Source organism: Onthophagus taurus, chromosome 6 (genome assembly GCF_036711975.1).
Source record: "Onthophagus taurus isolate NC chromosome 6, IU_Otau_3.0, whole genome shotgun sequence".
NCBI classification, from domain to species: domain Eukaryota; kingdom Metazoa; phylum Arthropoda; class Insecta; order Coleoptera; family Scarabaeidae; genus Onthophagus; species Onthophagus taurus.
The window spans coordinates 33,111,953-33,133,301 of NC_091971.1; the positions used below are offsets into that span (position 1 = coordinate 33,111,953).

The 21,349-nt window shown below is 43.3% G+C and overlaps 1 protein-coding gene across 1 annotated transcript; it reads left to right on the top strand.

Annotated features, from left to right (window-relative positions):
- Positions 1 to 6,846: 6,846 nt before the first annotated feature.
- On the top strand, positions 6,847 to 9,042 carry LOC139430208 (uncharacterized). The gene has a single exon (XM_071196872.1). The coding sequence runs from the start codon at positions 6,847 to 6,849 to the stop codon at positions 9,040 to 9,042; it is 2,196 nt and encodes a 731-aa protein (XP_071052973.1).
- Positions 9,043 to 21,349: the final 12,307 nt, after the last annotated feature.

The window sequence follows — 21,349 nt, forward strand, 5'->3', positions numbered from 1 at the left end:
TGGTTAATAAATCGGGGAAAAAAATAGATTGAATTGACACAATGAGAACCTTTAACATATTGACAAAAATTAAGTGTGTCAATTCAATTGTTTATCAATTGAATTATATTATTGTTTTTCAATTGTTCATGTCTGTTAACTAACTGCCAATGTGCTACTTAAACAAATAATACATACCAACAGTTATGAATTTTTTCTTAACTTTGTATAAACACTAATATAAATGATTTTTTAGTACGGAAGCGAAGCAATTCAAAAAATATTCCAGTGTCACCTTTCCTGCGAAATCAACTTCGAGAGAAATCGCTTCGAATGCGAATTTGCATAACCAAAGTAGTACGCCATAGAATAAACGAAAACATAACATTTGAAGAAAAAATGAAACTTTTAAGTGAAGACATTTCAAATTGCCCTTCGCATGTATTTGGAGAACATTCAAAATGTAGGGAAATTGGGTATTTTGAATGTAAGAACACGGAGGAAGAAAGAAATTTAGTACCGGATACGAAGAATTGCGGTTTATACGACGATATGATTTGCTTAAACCGATTAATACAAAATGTTAGCAGTTTGTTATTGAATATGAACACTAATCGAGCAGAACATTATAATAGCATCGTATGCAAATTCATTGGAGGGAAACGAATAAATTTTTCTAGAAGAGGGTCTTATCAAACGAGATGTGAAGCTTCTGCACTATCGTTCAATTCGCAAGAATCGTATTACGATACAATGTACCGATCGCTATCACATAGAGAAGAAAGCTCGATTCTGATTCAAAAACATCGATCAAGAATTCTTCGACAACGACAGTTACAGCAAAATCGAAAACGTCGTCATTATGGTGCTGTAGATAATGATAGCAATTTGGTTACAAGTGACATTTCAAACGAAGACTACAAAAGAAAGAAAGCAGAATTTATTGCAAACTTACAGGATGGATGTGTCAATAGAAATAAAACCGAAATTCTTAGCAGAGGCCAAAGAACCAATCACAACTGGATCCAGGAAAGGTCTTTGAGCCTAACTGCATCGAGGTTTGGTGAAGTGTGTAAGATGAGGAATAGTACATCTTGCATAAATAAAGTAAAATCCATCTTGTATTCGAAATTTGCTGGAAACAATACCACTAAATATGGCCAAGACCATGAATGGCTTGCAGTAAAAGAATTCGAAAAGAAATATAACTTGTCAGTAAACTCTTGCGGGCTATTTCTCCACAAGGAGTATGGATTCTTAGCTGCAAGTCCAGATGGAGTAGTTGAAAACGAAGACGCCACTGTAGAGGTGAAGTGTCCAGCAAATTCAAAAAATTTACATCCATTCGAAGCAATAAACCAAAAAATAATTACATTTGCTTTCATAAATGATAGCGGAAATTTTCAGTTGCATCGAAAGCATAATTATTATTATCAAGTACAGAGTCAACTTGAAATAGCAGACCGCGAAAAATGTTATTTTGTATGTTGGACATCCAAAGGCTTCGAAGTAGAAGTAAAAATTTCGTAGAAAAGACAAGTTTGGGAACTCCTCGAATTTCGTTTTTTATTGATTAATAATAAATAAAATTGTTTATTATAATTTTTTTTACGTTTCAGATATACAGGGATCGTACTTTTTGGAAAACTATGTTTCAAATATTAAATTTTTTTTTTTCAATTGTTTATTACCTGGGTTAATTGATCCAAGGCTTCCAAGAGGTTTGCAAATACGGGACCCACAAAGAAAACTTTGTGAAAAATAAAACTCACAGGTTGTGAAAATGTTTTTTTTTGGTATTGTTTCCATTTAAAAAAACAAAATAGAACCATTTTCCGAAAAAACTAAAATTGATAAATAATTTTTCATGCAAAAATATTTAGGCTAATAAAAAATAAAAATTGATATATATGGCTCATGTTTAGAAGCGGGGATGATTGGATGAAGGGTGAGCCTCAACTGAAAAGAAGAGCCTGGTACATGAGAGACCCCAAAGATAGCCTTATGCTGGAAAACACTTCCAGGACACAGACAAGCGAAAAGTATGATAACTCTGTCGCAAAAGAAAGTCAAAGAAGTTTCATGCCTTAGCAAAAAGAACCTAAGGTCGCTCTCTGGTTTCCTGATCGGCCATACACCCCTAAAATACCACAACCGAGAAACCAAGACACGTATATAAGATTGTTTATGTACAATTAAGTTATTAAATTTTGTATTTCAACTTTGTAGCTACCTCCGCTTTCAACTAAAATTACCTACACGGTTGTTCTGAATCACTTGCATATCAAACGAGCACATAATAATAAAAGAAAAGATGTAATTGATAAATTTTGTACCAAACTTTTCACATTCCATCTATTGCGACTATGTCCCCTTCAATATAAAATGTATTTATAAATGTTATTTTATAAACAAATAAATAATATAATATTATTTCACTCCCCAAAATTGTTTATTGTATTTGCGATTGATTTTTGCCTTACACTGAATTACAAATCCACAATCTTAGATGTCCTCGTCTTTCTCTAATTTCTCTGTTAAAAAAATTAATATTGTATTGGGTTGGGTTGGGTTGGGTTGGGTTGGGTTGGGTTGTGTTGGGTTGTGTTGTGTTGGGTTGGGTTGGGTTGGGTTGGGTTTGGTTGGGTTGGGTTGGGTTGGGTTGGGTTTTCCTCAGGGGCCCAGTGAGTTACTGGGTACGGGCTTAGCGAACCCGAGGCCGCCTGAGCTCGAGGAGCATACCTCGTTAAAAAACGGGTCCGGCTGGCCCGGCCGGTAGCACCCCACAAAGGGCTCCTTGCCTGGGACACAGGTGAAGTGGGGAGGACCAGCAAGAAGATGTTGCCTATTCCGGTACGGCTCCGGACTGTTGTGACGTGTTATGTAATGTTTTATGTTACGTGTTATGTGCATGTCCGATCGGCGTGCATGTAGGCGAACCTGGGAGTGCTTTGGAACTGGATGGCTTGCAACCGGACAGGAAAGAGGCTGATGTGAGTTTACTCTGCCGAAGGAACGTCTCGTGAGCGTCAGGGACCGGCCCCTTCGGGACCCCGATCGGGTAGTCCTATATGGATGGATGGATCGGAGCCACCATTGCACCAGGCGAGTATGTATCCGTCCGTGTATTCCGGGATACATTAAGCGGTGGTCAGGCCCCACGGAACTGGGGTAGAGGATTTCGGCCAGATGGTCGTATCCTTGAGGGTATACCCGTTCTTGACCTTTACCGGCCCGCCTCTTATAGGACGATGCGCCGGCTAAAACAAGACCATGGTGAATAAAGATGCAACAAAACCGGAAGGGTGTGGAAAGGAGAGAGAAGCAAGTGGAGCTAAAAGTATAGAAAATACCAGCAAGCTTAGGAAGATGTTTACGCATGCTAGGAGTAACTCTCTAGGGGGTGAATATAAGAAAAGAAAGATAACAGATAGTCTTGTGGAAGTTACCGATGTAGAAGATCCATACAATCAACAGTTAAGCTCAGAGGTGTTCGTTATAAAAGAAGCATTAGACGCAATTACAAAATTAACGAAGGATTTGAGTGGGTGGATGGAAAACAACACAAGAAGAGAAGTTAAGGATTTGACACAGAGACTCGAAAGACAGGTGGAAGTAATTAACAGACAGTCTATAAAGGATTGGTTAGATAGACACAAATATGAAAAAATACAGAAAATGACGTTTGATGTGGATGTACAGACACAATCTGATACCAGAGAGATTGCTACACAGACAAAGGACTGGACGAAGTTGCAAACGCTGAAGCAAATGGACAGCTATGAAGAATGGCTTGCAGTTAAAGATGAGGATTGGGAAGACGAATTGTACACAAACACGGAAATTAAGAGTGGAAATCCCATAAAAGCAGAGGACAATGTAATAAAGATAATCGTAGTGGAGCCCGAAGATGTTGAAATGGAAAAAGGGATACAGAGGGTATTCAGAGATAGATACCCGGAAATATCCATGATCAAGGATGATTTTGGATTTGTAGAACAAAACTACAAAATAGGAACAAAGAAGGGAATGGAGGAGGGAAGGAGAAAAGTTGTTAAATTTAAATATGATGGAACGGAGAAGGACATGTATGGAAAGGTGGTAGAGTTAAAAAGAGAAACACAAACAGAAAGGGAATTGGGAATACATATGATAAACAAATTGCCAATCGAAGTGTTTAGAAAAATGATTGAGGCTATCTTTCATGGGTTGGAGACTAGAGTTTATATTTACGGGACGCCCGCGTCTAATAAGGCTAATACAGATGGTAAAGGAAGAACTAGCTACGCCTTGGTTGTGGGGAAAGGAGATAAGACGTTTAAGGAGGCAGTCAAAGATATCAGAGGAGTGCTTGGTGCCCCAGAAATAAGGGACTCAATCAGAGGTATAAGCAGCACAAAGGATGGGAAAGTGCTAGTAACAACAGATAAGGACAATGAAGTTCTAAAGAAAGCGCAGGAGGCGATACAAAAAATGTCTGACGATCAAATAGAGGTAAGGAGATTAGGTGAGCAAAATGAAGTGCTGTTTATTAATGGGATGGATGCGTCGATAGAAAAGGAAGATGTTCGAGGTGTACTAAATGAGACACTGGGGCGAGACAACTCTGGCTTGCAGCTGAGCGATCTGAGACCCCGTAGAAATGGTACTCAAGCTATTACAGTCACAATGGGTAGCAAGGAGGCGCAAAAACTGATAAAGATGGGGGTCATAAAAATAGGCCTTACCAGATGTAGCATAGAGAAAAGAATCAAAATGAACAGATGCTTTCGATGCTGGGAGTATAATCATACAGCCAAGGAATGTAAGGCTACGGATAGATCGAAGCTGTGTAAAAAGGAAGAGGCGTGTCCGCTTTGTAACATGACAGGCCATAAATCAGGTACTGGGAAGTGTAAAATATTTAATGAGGCACTCACCGCTGCAAGAAGATCCATACGCAAACGCAATGGATAAGTACGATGGAGGGAGGAACGTTAGAATATTACAACTGAATTTTAACAGATCATATGTTGCGCAGGAGTTAATTATGCGAACAGTATCGAAGGAGAATATTTCGATAATTATTGGCTGTGAACCGAATGTACGGTATCCAAATGATTTCTGTGATATAAACTGTGATACTTTTATTAATGTGTATGGAGACTGTGTTGTGACTGACCGGGTCGTCGGAGTTGGGTATGTCTGTGTTGTGCTGGAGTCCTTTGCTGTCGTGTCTTGTTATTTCTCACCGAATGGAAACATTCTGGATTTCGAAACGCTGCTATATAATATGGAGCTTATAATAAAAAATATAGGAAAGCCGGTAATTGTTGGTGGTGACTTGAACGCCAAAACTACGGTGATTGGATCGAACACAATAAACCATAGGGGGAAATTGCTTGAAGACTGGCTCTCCTCTGTCAACCTGGTAGTATTAAATGAGGGAGGAACCCCGACCTTCGTGGGAGCGAGAGGTACGTCCGTAGTGGACTTTACCGCCGTGTCTGAGAGTTTACGGGATAAAGCCTCAGGATGGAGAGTGGAGGAGGAAGAAGAAAATCTGAGCGACCACCGGACGATAAGATTTGACATCAGAAACTCTCTCTATACCGCCGTGGTTGCGGTGGCGCGGGGTTGGTATACGAACGAAATGTCTTTAAAGAAATATGCCGAGTCGTGCGTTGAACTTTTCGCGAGAAACGAAGAAATTACCCCCGAAACAGTGCTGCAAAGGATTAGGGACAAATGTAACAGCTTGCTAGATAAGAAACCGTCAAGTATGCGAAATAGAGCGCCGGTATATTGGTGGAACACGGAAATTGCAGAAAAACGACGGCAATGTATAAAATTAAGAAGAACTATCACGAGGGCTAGGAAGAGAAGTGGCGATGAGCGAATGGAAGAATATACAACCAATTATAAGGCGGCTAAACATGCGATGAGGTTGGCGATAAAGAGGAGTAAAGAAGGGAAATGGAAAGAATTGTTGACGGAACTGAACGATGACGTATGGGGAAAGGCATATTGGATTGTGACTAGAAAATTCAAGATGCGGAGGAGAGGTCAGGTGGAGGAAAGAGAGGTGAAAAGACAGGTGGAGAAACTATTCCCTGGGCATGAGAAAATAGAGTGGAATATGGAAAACATAGTAAATAGTGCTATTCCTGAAATAAGTAAGAAGGAACTTATTGAGGCGGCGGGGAAACTAAACAAACGAAAGGCACCAGGCCCGGATGGCGTGACAGCTGAAATCCTGCTGGCCACAGTTGAAGGTAATCAAGAGGCGTTTGCAGAAATGTACAACGGGTGCTTAAAGGCTGGAGAGTTCCCTAAAGCGTGGAAAGTGGCGAAACTTGCGTTGATAGAGAAACCCAGAAAAGATGAATTACATGAAACCACGTATAGACCTATATGTATGTGTAACACCATGGGGAAACTGATGGAGATAATCATTAGGGAGAGACTGCACGTGGAGATAGAAGAAAAAGGCCTCCTCGAAGAAAAAGGTTGGGTTGGGTTGGGTTGGGTTGGGTTCCCCGCAGGGGCCTGGGATGATCCCAGGTACGGGTTTTGCGAACCCGCGGTGCCCGAGCTGGAGGAGCATACCTCCTTAAAAAACTGGGGTCCATCTGGCCCGGATGGTAGCACCCCATAAGGGTACCCGCCTGGGTTTACAGGCGGAGGAGCACACCTCCTTAAAAAAGCTGGGGTCGCGTGGTCCCGGGCGACAATACTCCATGTAATGCCCCTGCCCGGTTGCAGGGAGCACGGGATTAAGTGTTGATTCAGTGTTTATGTGTGTGAAGTTTCGTTGGTAAGTGTATACCTGCCAGTAGGTCTAAAATGGGGCGTAAAGAAGGCGCCTGACATCTCTAAAAATGGTTTATGGATGAAAAGCCAAAAGCCTCGGATGGGCCCGCCGGCCAAGTAGAGTCGCGGGCTACACGTGGGGAGGGGTCGACCACACGCGATTATGTAGACCACTTTATACAGGGCTCTGCCAGCCGGAGCGAAGAGGAGCACGTCTTTAGACGCAGCAGCCTCATTGGCCGCTCACCAACCAAGTCGGCCAAACATGAAGCGGAATCAACTGATGCCCGCAGAGACACTAAGGGAGAAGAGACGTCGTCTGAAGAATCGAGAGAGTCGGACGATGACTTAGACCAGACGTTTATATCGGCCGAAGGGTATGAGATGCCGACAGAAGAGAAAGGAGGGGTGATAGACTTAATAGGCCCGGAAAAGACGAAGCAATATAGTCAGTTGACTTTTTCGCCTTTGGCGGATTTGGAAGACGATACACCACCGAGAGTAAGAAGCTGGTCGTTCGGTAGCGGAGCGGCGAGGCAGGCAAGTATTGAGGAAATAATGACTAGAGAGAGCAAGAAAAGAAAAATAATACAGCGTGGAAGTGAGGAGGAGAAAGAAGGAATGAAGGGAGAAGTCAGAAGGGAGGAGGAGGAAGTGAAGATGCCTACGAAAAAGACAATGAGAGAGAGAAATAAAGAGAGCTTAGGGTACAAAGAACGAGGAGGAGAACAAACAACGGCAGATACTAGGAGAAAGCAAGCAAAAGAATTGCAGAAGACAGCGAGAGGAATAACGGAGCTGATAAAGGTATTGAGGAAAAATGTTGAGCAAAACACCAAGAGGGAAATAAAGGAAGCGGTTGTGGAACTGGAAAGGATGGGAGAGGTACTGGAAAGAGTAGAGATTAAGGAGCTAATAAAAGAAATAGGAAACAGCGGACAACCACACGAAGACGGGAAATCAAGTCAAACCAACCTGCCATCGCGCACTAAGGAAATAGCCACTCAAACGATAGACGAGAAAGTGCTGCAAATAATACGTACAGAGGACTATAATGTATGGAAAGAGATGAATGACAAAGAATGGGAGGAGGATTTGTACACAAACACCGAAATTAGAGTGGGGAATCCTATAAAGTCACCCGATAATATTGTCAAAGTGGTAGTGTTGGAACCGGAAGATGCCCAGATGGAAAGGGGTATGCAGAAGGCATATCGAGAGAGATATCCAGAACTCTTACAAATTTCAGACGATTTTGGCTTTGTGGAGCAAAACTATAAAGTGGGATCCAGGGGCCGTATGGAGGAGGGAAGAAGGAAAATAGTTAAGTTTGGGTATGATGGCACTGAAGAGGACATGTTTAGAAAATTGGTGATGTGTAAAACTGAAGTAGAGAACGATAAGGAGGTCGCAATACATCTTATCAATAAAGTCTCATTGGAGGTATATAGAAAGATGATTGAAAGTATATTTCATTCTTCAGAGACCAAGGTGTATATCTACACAACAGCCATAACCGGTAAAGCAGATACCGCGACAAGGATAAGGAAAAGCTATGCGTTGATAGTAGAGAAAGGAGACCGATCTTTTAAGGAATCGGTTAAACAGATAAGACAGGCACTGGGAGGAAAGGATATCAAAAATGCGATCAAAAGTGTACGAAGTACTAAAGATGGGAAAGTCCTTATCACAACAGACAGAAATGAGAGTATCATTAAGAAAGCTCAAGAAGCTATACGGACCATGCCTGGAGAAAAGGCCCAGGTAAGAATAGTAGGGGAAGAAAAGGAGACTCTGCATATTAGGGGCATGGATGCCAGTACGGATAACATGGAGATCGTGGAGGCTATAGAAACAACTCTGGGAGAACCTAATATAGACCTGTATACAAGTGAGCTTAGACCAATGAAAAGCAATACGCAAGCCGTTACCGTAACTTTGGATAAAAAAAAGGCAGATATACTTCTGAAGACAGGGCGTATAAAGATAGGGCTTACGAGGTGTAGAATTGAAAAAAGAATTAAATTAGAGAGGTGTTTTAGATGCTGGGATTACGGCCACACAGCAAGGGATTGTAAAGGAATTGATAGATCCAAGTTCTGCTTTAAGTGTGGAAATGATGATCATGAGCAACAAGCCTGCAAAAATAAGGAGGCATGTCCTCTCTGTGAATCGGAGGGACATAGGGCTGGGACGGGAAAGTGTAAAGTTTTTATAACGGCACTGTCCTCAGCTAGAAAAGAAGAACAGCGTAAATCCAATGGCGAATGAGGAAAGAATACTTAGGGTAGCCCAACTCAACTTTAACAGAGTGAGAATCGCGCATGACTTGATGACGAAAACTGTTAATGACGAAAAAATAGACGTGATTATTGGCTGTGAGCAGAATAAAAAACTGAAGGCTGTGCATTACTGTGATATAAATTGTGATAGTTTTATAAATATATATTGTGACGTGCAAGTTTTAGAATGTTTTAAAGGAGAAGGTTTTGTTGGGGTGGAATTGAATACGATGGTGATGGTTTCTTGTTATTTCTCCCCGAATGGGCAAATAGATGATTTTGAAGAACTGTTATATTCTATGGAGTCACTAATCAGAGGGAAAGGGAAGAAAGTGCTGATCGGTGGAGATTTGAACGCTAAAATGACTTTGCTGGGCTCTGGGTGTAGTAATGTGAGAGGAGAAAGGCTGGAAGAATGGCTAGCGAGGAACAATCTGGTGGTGGTTAACGAGTTTAATATACCTACTTTTGTAGGGACGACCGGACACTCGATTATAGACGTTACTATTGTCTCAGAGGGGCTGAGTAGTAGTGTCGTGGGATGGAAGGTTATGGATGAGGAGAACATGAGTGATCATAGAACCATTAAATTTGAAATAAAGCGGAAATGTGATAAGGAAGAGAAAGAACCGACAAATTATAGGTGGCATATTACTCACGCGCAGATGTTAAAATATGAGGTAGAAAGTCGAAATTTATTTTCGAAAGACGAAGAGGTAACACCCGAACTCATGTTAAGTAAGATTGCAAACAAATGTGACCAGGTCTTTGGAAATAGATCGGTTATACAGTATAAGAGGCAGCCAGCGTATTGGTGGAATGACATCATTGCAGAGGCTCGGCGATCATGCAACAAACTTAGAAGGGAAATCACAAGATCGAGAAAAAGATTTGGACAAAACACCTATATAGACGAGCTAATCAAAAGATACAAAGGAAGAAAGCAAGAACTTAAGAGGGAAATAAGAAAGAGTAAAACGGAGAAGTGGAACGCACTTAGGAAGCAATTGGATGAGGACGTCTGGGGAAAAGCATACAAGATAGTGACCAACAAGCTAAGACTTAAAAAAAGAACGCCGATTGAAGAATCAGAAGTCCTAAAGCAGATCGATAAGCTTTTTCCAAAACACGAAAAGGTGAGTTGGGAAAAGGGACTGAGACCGAGCGAAGAAGGCCAATTAATAGATGTGGAGGAATTGTGTGAGGCTGTTAACTGCGTTAGAAGGAAGAAAGCTCCCGGGCCCGACGGTATTACACCGGATATCCTGATTTCAACAGTAACCGGAAATAAGAAGGCATTTGTAGACCTGTATAATGGATGCTTAAAGAAGAGCATATTTCCAAGAATCTGGAAGGTTGCTAAGCTGGCACTAATTGAGAAGCCAAAAAAGAAAGTAACGGATCTAGCATCTTATAGACCAATTTGCATGTGCAATACACTGGGCAAACTGTTCGAACTTGAAATTAGAGGACGACTCCAGCAAGAGATTGAGCAGAAAACACTATTGCACGAAGAACAATACGGATTCCGGAAGGGGAGATCAACAATACAGGCTATGCAAAGGCTGCAGGGTACTGTGAGTGAAATTAAAATAAAGGCGTATCAACACCGGCAGAGCTGCGTCGTGGTGATGATAGATGTGGAAAATGCTTTTAATTCCGCTCCGTGGAAGGGAATAGTGAAGGCAATGAAAAGGGGAGGGGTAAGCGCATATCTAATTGAGATTGTGCAATCGTATCTGTCAGATCGATATATAATGGCCCCAAATGGAGACAGAATAGAGGTAACAAGTGGGGTACCACAGGGATCAATTCTGGGCCCCACTTTGTGGAATTTATTTTATGATGAGGTGTTGAGGACGAAGGTGGAGGACGGAGTTCAACTGATTGCATATGCCGATGACCTGGCTATAGTGGTAAGGGCTAAGGACAGGCAACAGCTGGAAGACAGGGCAACGTACGCTACTACTCGGATAATTGAAAAGTTATCAAATATGGGGTTGAGGGTAGCGACAGCAAAGACAGAAATGGTTCTTCTGCAGGGGAGGAGAAAGATTAGGCAATTGTCGATTAATATAGGGGACAACATAATACTAAGCGCACCATATGCTAAATACTTGGGCGTATATATTGCTAAAGACATGACAATGACCAAGCATGTCCGTGAGATCGCAATGAAAGCGTCATATATGTCTAATCTGTTAAGGAAACTTATGCCAAACGTAGGTGGACCCAGAGCTAGTAAAAGAAAGCTGATTGCCTCGGCGGCGGTATCGGTGATTTTGTATGCGACGCCCATATGGGCAGAGGCCCTGAAATACAGGAAGTACTTGGCAATGCTGGTAGGAGTTAATAGAAAGTTGGCTCTGGGAATTATATCGGCGTATCGTACCGTGTCGGCTGAGGCTGCGGAAGTCATTGCGGGTACTCCCCCAATTGATCTGCTAGTGAGGGAAAGAAACCTGCTGTACGAAAGAGGTAGAGAAGCGGCGGTTGAACTTAGAAAGGAGACAGTGAAGCTATGGCAAGAGAGATGGGAGAAGTATGGAGGTTGGGCCAAGGCGATGATACCGAATGTTGAGAGTTGGATAGATAGAAAGTGGGGAGAAACGGATTACTACCTCACACAGGCCTTGACGGGTCACGGAGTTTTCGGTAGCTATCTACTGGACATAGGGAAAGCGGAAACCCAGGAATGCTGGTTCTGTGGAGAAGTAGACTCACCAGACCACACGCTGTTTATATGTCGATATTTTGATGCAGAAAGAGTGAGGTGTGAATTAGAGTGTGGGGTGAGAGTCGATAAAGGCAACGCGGTGACACAGATGTTGGAAAGTGAGGCGAAATGGCAGGCAGTGGCGACGCTATTTAGAAATATATTGAAGTGTAAGGAAGAGACCGAGAGGGAGTTGGAACGCATTGCCGAGTTTCACTGAGAGAGCCCGGTTAAGGAAGACTACAAGGAGGGGGGTGAACTCCCCTCTCATCCAGGTATGTTTCTTATTACAACTATTTCAAGAAAGTAATTGGATTCCTTTTATTCTTTTTTTTTGTTTGAATGGGCCGGAGGCATGGAGAGATTCCTGTGCTGAATTTTACAGAGGGGAGAAGAGGAAGAGATGAGGGGGGCTCTCCCCCTCACCCAGGTAGGAAATATTTAAAAATTATTTCAAAAAATTTATTCTTTCTTTGTCACCCATAACGCCTGTCGGCTGCCTGGGGTGAGGTGAAAAAAGGAAGGAGGATGAGCAGGAGAGGAAGAAGGGAAGAGGGTGGTGAAGTAGATAGGAAGAGGAACTAAGGGGGAATATTTTCCCCCGCACCCAGGTACGAGTGAAATAAAAATCATTTCAAAAAATAAATTTTGCCTTTGTTATACACATGACCGCATTGGACGGGACGGGAGGAGGAGAAAGAGGAAAAAACGAAGGAAACTCCGAAGTAATGCCCTATGGGCGGTTCCGGAGAAGACGAGGAAAGGGGTTTTTTAGTGGGTCGGGGTAAATGACTCCAACCCCACACTATCTGGCCGCCCATCACCACAGGCCAGATGTCTGGTTAGCAGATTTTTCCCCAACCTCGTTAAAAAAAAAAAAAAAAGGGTTGGGTTGGGTTGGGTTGGGTTGGGTTGGGTTCCCCTCAGGGGCCTAGTGTGATCACGGGGTACGGGCTTAGCGAACCCGAGGTACCTGAGCTCGAGGAGCACACCTCGTTAAAAAACCGGGGTCCGCCTGGCCCGGACGGTAGTACCCTGTAGGGCACCTGCCTGGGTTACAGGTGAAGATTTTGGAAGGCCGGCAGAATTCCGGAGTTGTGTAGTCCTTGTAAGTGTGTAATAAATGTTCAGTGTAATGACCGACGCGTCTGGGGAGAATCGGGGAGTGCTTGCTGGCCAGTGGCTTGCTTCGGCTGTTGGTTTTTGCGGGCTGATGTGAGTTTACTCTGCCGAAGAGGATTCCACGTCGTGTTCAGGTGCCGGCCCCTTCGGGACCTGGGTCGGGTAGTGGGCATTGGGTGAGGAGGGTCGGGACTCCTCATCGATACGGGCGAGTGCCTACCGTCTGGTATCCGGGTAGGTTAAGCGGCGACTGGGCCTCAGGGAACTGGGGTAGGGGTCACGACCCCGAGGGTACACCCGTTCCTGGTCATGCCGGCCCGCCCCTCTGCCCACGATGCGCCGGTAAACTGGAAGGATGTCAACTTTAAGAAGCACAGACAAAGAGGATATGGGAAGGAAAAATGATGGAGGTAATGAAGAGAACAGAGAGAAGGTCTCACAATTGAGGAGAATGTATGGGCACAATAGGAGTAGCTCCCTAACTGGTGAAGTGAAGAAAAGGAAGGTACACGACACGTCCATAGAAAAAGTGGATCAAGAAGGACAGGTGTATAAAATGAGAGAAAGCCCGGAATGCCTCCTTTTGGAAGAAAGTCTGGACATGGTCAAAAAGCTAGTTAAAAACTTACAATCGTATATTGAACAAAATACGAAAAGGGAGATTAAGGAGACTACTACCAAATTGACTAGGCAAATGGACGCTCTTGATAGGGATTCAATAAAGCAATGGCTGAAGAAACTGAGATATGAACCAGCCGAGAAAATGGTATTTGACGCGGACACGCAAACGGACAGACGGTCTAATACATCTACCAGAGAGATGGGGACCCAAACAATTGGGGACGAAGTCGTCTATTTGGAAAGTGAGGTCGAAACCTACGAGGACTGGGAGATGATAGGGGATGCGACCTGGGAGGAAGAATCGTTTCGGAATACCGAAATTAAGAAGGGAAGTCCGTTAAATGCAAAGGTGGGAACAGTAATGGTAGTGATTGTGGACCCTTCGGATGAACCTATGGAGAAGGGTATTCAGGGGAAATTCAGAGAGAGATTCCCGGAATTAGGAGAGATAAATGATGAAATAGGTGTGGTCGAACAGGAATGTAAAATAAGGATAAAGGACCAGGTGGAAAAGAGGAACAGGAAAATTATTAAGTTATTTTACGATAACACGGATAGAGGTCTCTTCCAGAGAATTAAAGACCTAAGGCAAGAAACGGACGGAGTAGAATGGATTGCTATCCATAAGATGAGAAATATGGACACTACAAAATTCAGAAAGATGATAGAGAGCGTGTTCCACTCGTCAGGGACTAAGGTGATTATATACACTCCGGAATCGGAGATAGAAGCGACGAAAGGGCAACCGAAGCGGAAAACGTATGCGTTAATCGTCGAAAGTAAGGAGAAAACCTTTACGGAAACGCTAAAAGGAGTAAAGGAGACGTTAAAGAAGGAGAAGATTGGTGAGGGAATTAGAGGCATCAAGAGTACTAGAAACGGTAAGGTACTTATTACCATAGAAAAAGATGGTGATGCAATTAATAAGATAAGTGATGACGATACTGAGATCATTCACGTTAGAGGTATGGATGCATTGGTGAAAGAGGAAGAGATCCGCGAAGCTATTGCTGATGCCCTGGGAGGAGAGGAACATGGTTTAGAGATGGGTAAACTGAGACCGATGAAGGGAGAGATGAAGGCGATCACCATCAAGTTAGACAAAAAAGGAGCGGAAACCCTACTAAGGAAAAGACAATTGAAGATTGGCTTTATAAGTTGCGAATTGGACAAGCGAATAGAGGTACTAAAATGCTTTAAATGTTGGGGATATGGCCATACAAACAAGGATTGTAAGGGAGCAGATAGAACTAAACTGTGTTATAAATGTGGGGAAACAGACCATGGTGTGAAAGACTGCCCAAATGAAGAATCGTGCCCTATGTGCAAAGCTAAAGGACACAAGGCAGGATCGGGTAAGTGCAGAATATTCAAGGAAGCACTTACTGTAGCTAGAAGAGCCACCCGCAAGCGCAATGTATAGAAGCTTAGATAGGAAGATTAAGGTTGCCCAGTTAAATTTTAATAGGGTATATGCGGCGCATGAGATGATGGAGAGGAGGGTTAAGGAGGATGGGATCCAGGTGATAATCGGCTGTGAGCAGAATAAGCGGTGCAGGACAATACAATACTGTGATAAGAACTGTGATACTTTTATTAATTTATATGGTGAATGTCTTGTGATGGATTGGCGTGCCGGGAATGGTTTTGTTTGTGTGGTGTTGCCGGATTTTATGATTGTGTCATGTTATTTCTCGCCAAATGGTAGTCGCTCAGACTTTGAAAGGCTACTCTATGACATTGATTTGGTAACTAGGCGTATACAAAAGCCCAAAATCATTGGGGGTGATCTTAATGCCAAATCCGTTGTAATTGGCTCCTCGAACGTAAACGAAAGAGGTAGAATTCTCGAAGAGTGGCTGTCCTCTACTGGAGATATGGTTGTAATAAATGAGGGAAATATCCCGACGTTCATGGCTGCAAGAGGTGCCTCAGTAATTGATTTTACTGCAGTGTCCATCGTATTGCGGAACAAAGTGCAAGGCTGGAGGGTGGAGGAGGATGATGAAAATCTAAGTGATCATCGTACAATTAGGTTCGAAATTATAAGTGCTACCCATACAGAAGAGACTGCGGAGAAGCAGGGATGGCATGCGAACGAAATTTCGATGAAGAGATATGCCGAATTGTGTGTGGATCTATTCAAGGAAGAAGAAACAGTATCACCCGAGAGTATGCTACAAAAGATTATAGAAAAATGTAATGTCGCATTGGTTAAAAAGAAATTAAATAGGAACTGGAAGCCAATGTACTGGTGGAACGAGGAAATTGCAAGTAGACGGAGGGAGTGTGTAAGATCAAGGAGGATGTTTACAAGATCAAGAAGAAGATGCGATGAAACTGAGACAAGTACATGTTGGGATACGTATAGGGAGGCTAAGAAGAGATTGAAGTTGGAAATAGAGAAGAGTAAAGAAAAAAAATGGAAGGAATTGCTATTGGAACTGAATGACAATGTATGGGGCAAAGCCTATGGTATAATCACAAGGAAATTCAATCTGAGAAAGGAAAGACAGCTTGGCGAAAGAGAGGTCAAGGAACAAATTAGGAAATTATTCCCAAAACACGAGCTCGTGGAATGGGATGACAACGGTGGAGGGGAGATTGAGAATGCTCCGGAAGTTGAATTGGAAGAACTGATTGATGCGGTGGGCAAGATTAGGAAGCGGAAAGCTCCAGGGCCTGACGGGATTTCACCAGAGATACTTATAGCCACAGTAACGGGTAATCAACAGGCTTTCTTGAAAATGTATAGGAATTGCCTTCAGAGTGGGATCTTTCCTGATGCGTGGAAGGTAGCAAGGCTGGTTCTGATTGAGAAGCCGAAGAAAAAGCCCGACGACACCTCAACGTTTAGGCCGATCTGCCTGGGTAACACCATGGGAAAACTCTTCGAAATGATAATCAGAAACAGACTTCACGAAGAGATCGAAGAGAAGGGTCTTCTACATGACGATCAGTATGGTTTTCGGAAGGGCAGATCGACTATCCAAGCGATACAAAGGGTGCAAGGAATTGTAGAAGAATTAAAAAAGAAAAGCTACACGCATAGGGAATGCTGCGTATTGGTTTTGCTAGACATTGAAAACGCCTTTAACTCGGCTCCTTGGCGAGAAATGATAGATGCTTTGAAAAGAGGAGGGATTAGCGATTACCTTATAAGGATAATCCAGTCCTATTTTACCAACCGATATATTATAGCGCCAGGGGAGAAATATATCCAGATATCGAGCGGCGTTCCACAGGGTTCAATCCTGGGCCCTACGCTGTGGAATGTATACTACGACAGTGTTCTGCGAATTGAAGTAGAAGAGGGAGTAACCCTAGTGGCATATGCGGACGACCTCGCGGTGTTAGTGAAGGGGAAGGATAGAATACAGTTAGAAGACAAAACAGCATGGGCGGTAGGAAAGGTTATCAGGAAGCTACAAGAGATGAAACTCAAGGTAGCAACAGTAAAGACGGAGATGGTCCTCCTGCAGGGGAGAAGAAGGGTTAGAGATATAGAGGTGGAGATAGCGGGGACAGTGGTGAAGAGTGTGAGTAGGGTCAGGTATTTGGGAGTGTATCTGAATAAGGACCTATCTATGACCAGTCACGTGTTGGAGGTTTCAAGAAAGGCGACGATAATGACAAATGTGCTCCTGAGACTAATGCCAAACGTAGGGGGGCCCAGAGCCAGTAAGCGAAAGTTGATTGCTGGAGCGGCGATTTCAGTCATTTTGTACGCAGCACCGACGTGGAAGAAAGCTCTTAGATACAAACATTATAGAAATGTTTTGCAGTCGGTGAACAGAAAATTGTGTATCGGAATAACGTCGGCCTATAGAACAGTGTCAGCAGAGGGAGTGGGGGTCATAGCGGGGGTTCCACCGATAGACCTGCTGGTGGAAGAGAGAAGCTCCCTGTATGCACGGAACTGCGGAACTAAGACGGAGAGACGACATAAACTGATGGAGGATTGGAGCCTGAGGTGGGACAATAATCAGGGTTGGACCAAAGTAATGATCCCGGATTTGAGGGCGTGGATGGATAGGGCGTGGGGAGAAGTCGATCACTTCACTACCCAGGCGCTGACGGGCCACGGAGTGTTCGGTGTCTACCTCAAAACAATCGGGAAAACGAAGACTGACGGATGCTGGTTCTGTGAGGAAGTGGATACGGTGGAGCACACGCTGTTTGGTTGCGGGAGGTTTGAGGCCGAGAGGGAGGACTGTGGAAGAAAATGCGGCGAGCGGCCGAGCGTGGACAATGTGGGAAGGCTCATGCTTGCAACCGAGAGAAACTGGAACGCAATTATTGAAATGTTCGGCAAAATCATAAGATGCAAGATTGTGGTTGAGTATGAGAAGGAGTCGGAAGGATCAAAGGGCTAAACAGAAGAGATATAAATGGAGGAAGCGGACATAAGAGGGGGAATGGTTTTTCCCCCTCTTTCCAGGTATGAACGGTAAGTTGTATTGATGCAAAAAGATTAATAGATAACTTTTGTCCACATGAAATACTGCGAATGTGAGACGATTGGAGAAGAAGGCAGTTAACAGGCATGAAATGTTTGGCAAAATCATAAGATGCAAGATTGTGGTTGAGTATGAGAAGGAGTCGGAGGGATCAAAGGGCTAAACAGAAGAGATACAAGTGGAGGAAGCGGACATAAGAGGGGGAATGGCTTTTTCCCCCTCTTTCCAGGTATGAACGGTAAGTTGTATTGATGCAAAAAGATTAATAGATATGTTTGTCCACATGAAATACTGCGAATGCGAGACGATTGGAGAAGAAGGCAGTTAGCAAACATCTCCGAAGAAATACCTTCTGGGTGGTTCCAGAGAAGACGAGGACAGGGGTTAAAAAAAAAAAAAAAAAAAAAAGGGTTGGGTTGGGTTGGGTTGGGTTGGGTTACGATGAAGACAAGAAAGGGGAAAAGGAGGAAGATCTACAATTTAAGAAGGTTGTAGGGAAGAGGACAGGGAACAAAGAGAGCAGAAAGGACACTCAAGGTATCTCAAAGCTCTCCCCGACTAGACAGACAAAATGAAACCATTAAAGATCATGCAGCTCAACAATAGCAATAGGAGATGGGACACCCACGATCTCCTGGAAGCAGAAGCTCAGCATAGAGGGACCGATATATTGATTGGACAAGAGCCGAATGTAAGGAAAGCGCAGAAACTCAAAACGGACAAAAGAGGAGACGCATTTATTCAAATATGTACGACTTCAATAACACCAAAGAACTGGGAAGTTGGGGATGGCTTTCTTGGGGTATACCTGGAAAACCTCACTTTGTGGTCAGTCTATTTCTCTCCAAACAGATTGGATACAGATTTCGAAGAGCTGCTTGACGATTTGGAAACAAAAGTAAGGGCAAGTTATAAACCAGCTGTGATATGTGGAGATTTTAACGCGAGGACGAGAATGGCGGGAGACGTTAGACATAACCGAAGAGGTCAATTGTTGGAGGAATGGATGGCAAAAAATAGACTGATACTGGTAAATGCGTATGGAATAACAACGTATAGGGGACCCAGAGGATCCTCAGTAATAGACTTGACACTGATATCAGAATATATGGCGAATTCAGTCGTGAACTGGGAAGTGAGGGAAGACGCTGAAATGCTAAGTGACCATGTCCTTGTATCCTTGTCAATTGCAACAACCATTCAGGCTACTGAAAGGATAAAGAAAACTGTAGGTTGGAAGGTTACAGATGAGAAGTTAAGTCTACTACGAGAAAATTTCAAGAATAACCCCCGAAAAGATTTAACCCCGGAATCTCTCATAGAAAGAATCACCAACGCATGCAACAAAACGTTCAAAAGTAGATCAGCTGGCAATAAGGGTAGGCAACCGAAATATTGGTGGACACAGGAGATAGCGGAAGCAAGGAGAAAATGTATCAAAAAGCGAAGAGAGATGCAAAGAGGAAACAGAGGGGGAACAGACAGAAACAGCAATAGCGAGAAAAGGCAACAATATAGAAAAGCAAAGAAAGATCTCTCAATGATGATTAAAAAGTCGAAAGAGCAGAAGTGGAAGGACCTATGTAGTGAACTAGAACAAGATGTCTGGGGCACTGCATACCAGATTTTAACAAAGAGGCTGGGCACAAGGGGCATCGGACAACTAGGTGAGGACACAATCAACAACCAGTATAGCAAACTCTTCCCCATAGTAACAGAAGAAATAGATAGAGTAGAATTACCATTAACGATACAAAAAAAGGATGAACCATTCAGCAAAGAAGAGTTAAAGTTGACTCTTGGACAGTTAAAACCAAAGAAGGCTCCAGGAAATGATAAGATAACCAACGAAGTCCTTAAAGCGTGTGTCGAAGCGGACCCAGATGTCTTTCTACAGGTCTTCAACGGCTGTTTGGAGACTGGATGTTTCCCGGATGTTTGGAAGGAAGCTAAGCTACTGCTAATAGAAAAACCTTTAAAACCTGGTCAAACACAATCCTATCGACCCTTATGTCTTTTAAGCGTTGTGGGAAAGCTGCTCGAAAGACTGATCAATAAGAGATTGATGGATCAGTTGGAAACCACTGGAGCAGTAAGCGACTGTCAGTTCGCATACAGAAAAGGAAGGGGAACGGTAGACGCGATAATGTCAGTAATAGATAGAATATCACTTACCAATAGGGGTTTTAGCGTGATGATATTAATAGATGTCAAAAACGCATTCAATTCGGTCCCATGGAGAGAGGTGAGGAAAGCGTTGAGAGAAGCAAAAGTAACGACACCAATAAGAAGTTTGTTAAACACATACCTATCACAGAGGAAAATCCTGCTACAAAATGAAAAATGGCGACAAATGAGTTGCGGAGTACCACAAGGCTCAGTGATTGGAGGCACACTATGGAACCTATATTACAATAGAGTCCTTATCCTTGAACAGGAAGAGGGAGTTAGTGTGGTGGGATATGCCGATGACCTCGCTTTGGTGGTAGAAGGTAGAACACCTGAGATAGTAACCGAAAAGGCTGAGTACTCGATAAAAAGAGTTGCGGAATGCCTAGTAAGTATGGGTCTCCAAATGGAAGAATCGAAGACAGAGATCGTAATTCTGGAAGGTCGGAGGAAGTTTGATAAAATCACCATCAAGATAGGTGACACAACGGTATCGAGTGAAAGGTCTATAAAATACCTTGGTGTGATCTTAGACAAGGGTTTACGAATGACGACACATATAAGAACCATATGTGAAAAGGCAGCTCACATGCAAAATGTCTTGGCGAGACTAATGCCAAGGATAGGGGGCCCGTCGCAAAGGAAAAGAAGGTTGCTAGCATCGACGATATGCTCTGTAATACTTTATGCAGCCCCTGCGTGGGAGGGAGTAATAAAACATAAAAAGTACAAGAACATCATTCGAAGTATTGAACGTAAATGTACCATAGCGATTACGGCGGCGTACCGAACCGTAGCAACTGATGCGGCGGGAGCCCTGGCGGGATGCCCACCCCTGGACCTCCTCATATCAGAAAGAGCGAAGAACTGGAAGAACAAGGGCAGCACAAAGAAAGAAGTACACATTGAAATGTTGGAGAAGTGGCAGTCCAGGTGGAGGAATTACACAGGCTGGAGCAGCGTGTTCATCAGCGATGTTGTAGCGTGGCAAGAAAAGGGCCCGCCTACAGACTATTACGTAACGCAGGCAATTACCGGACACGGCAGTTTTGGAAGCTATCTGAGAAAAATAAAAAAACTAGAATCGGATATGTGTTGGTTTGGGTGCGCCGTACCTGACACCCCTGAACATACGATTTTTGGCTGCTCAAGGTTTGACAGAGAAAGAAAGATGGTGGAACTGCAGATAAACCGAAAAATAACGAAAA

Bases quoted from the DNA above. Each gene is read 5' to 3' on its own strand.
- LOC139430208 (XM_071196872.1), top strand. From the start codon at position 6,847: ATGGATGAAAAGCCAAAAGCCTCGGATGGGCCCGCCGGCCAAGTAGAG.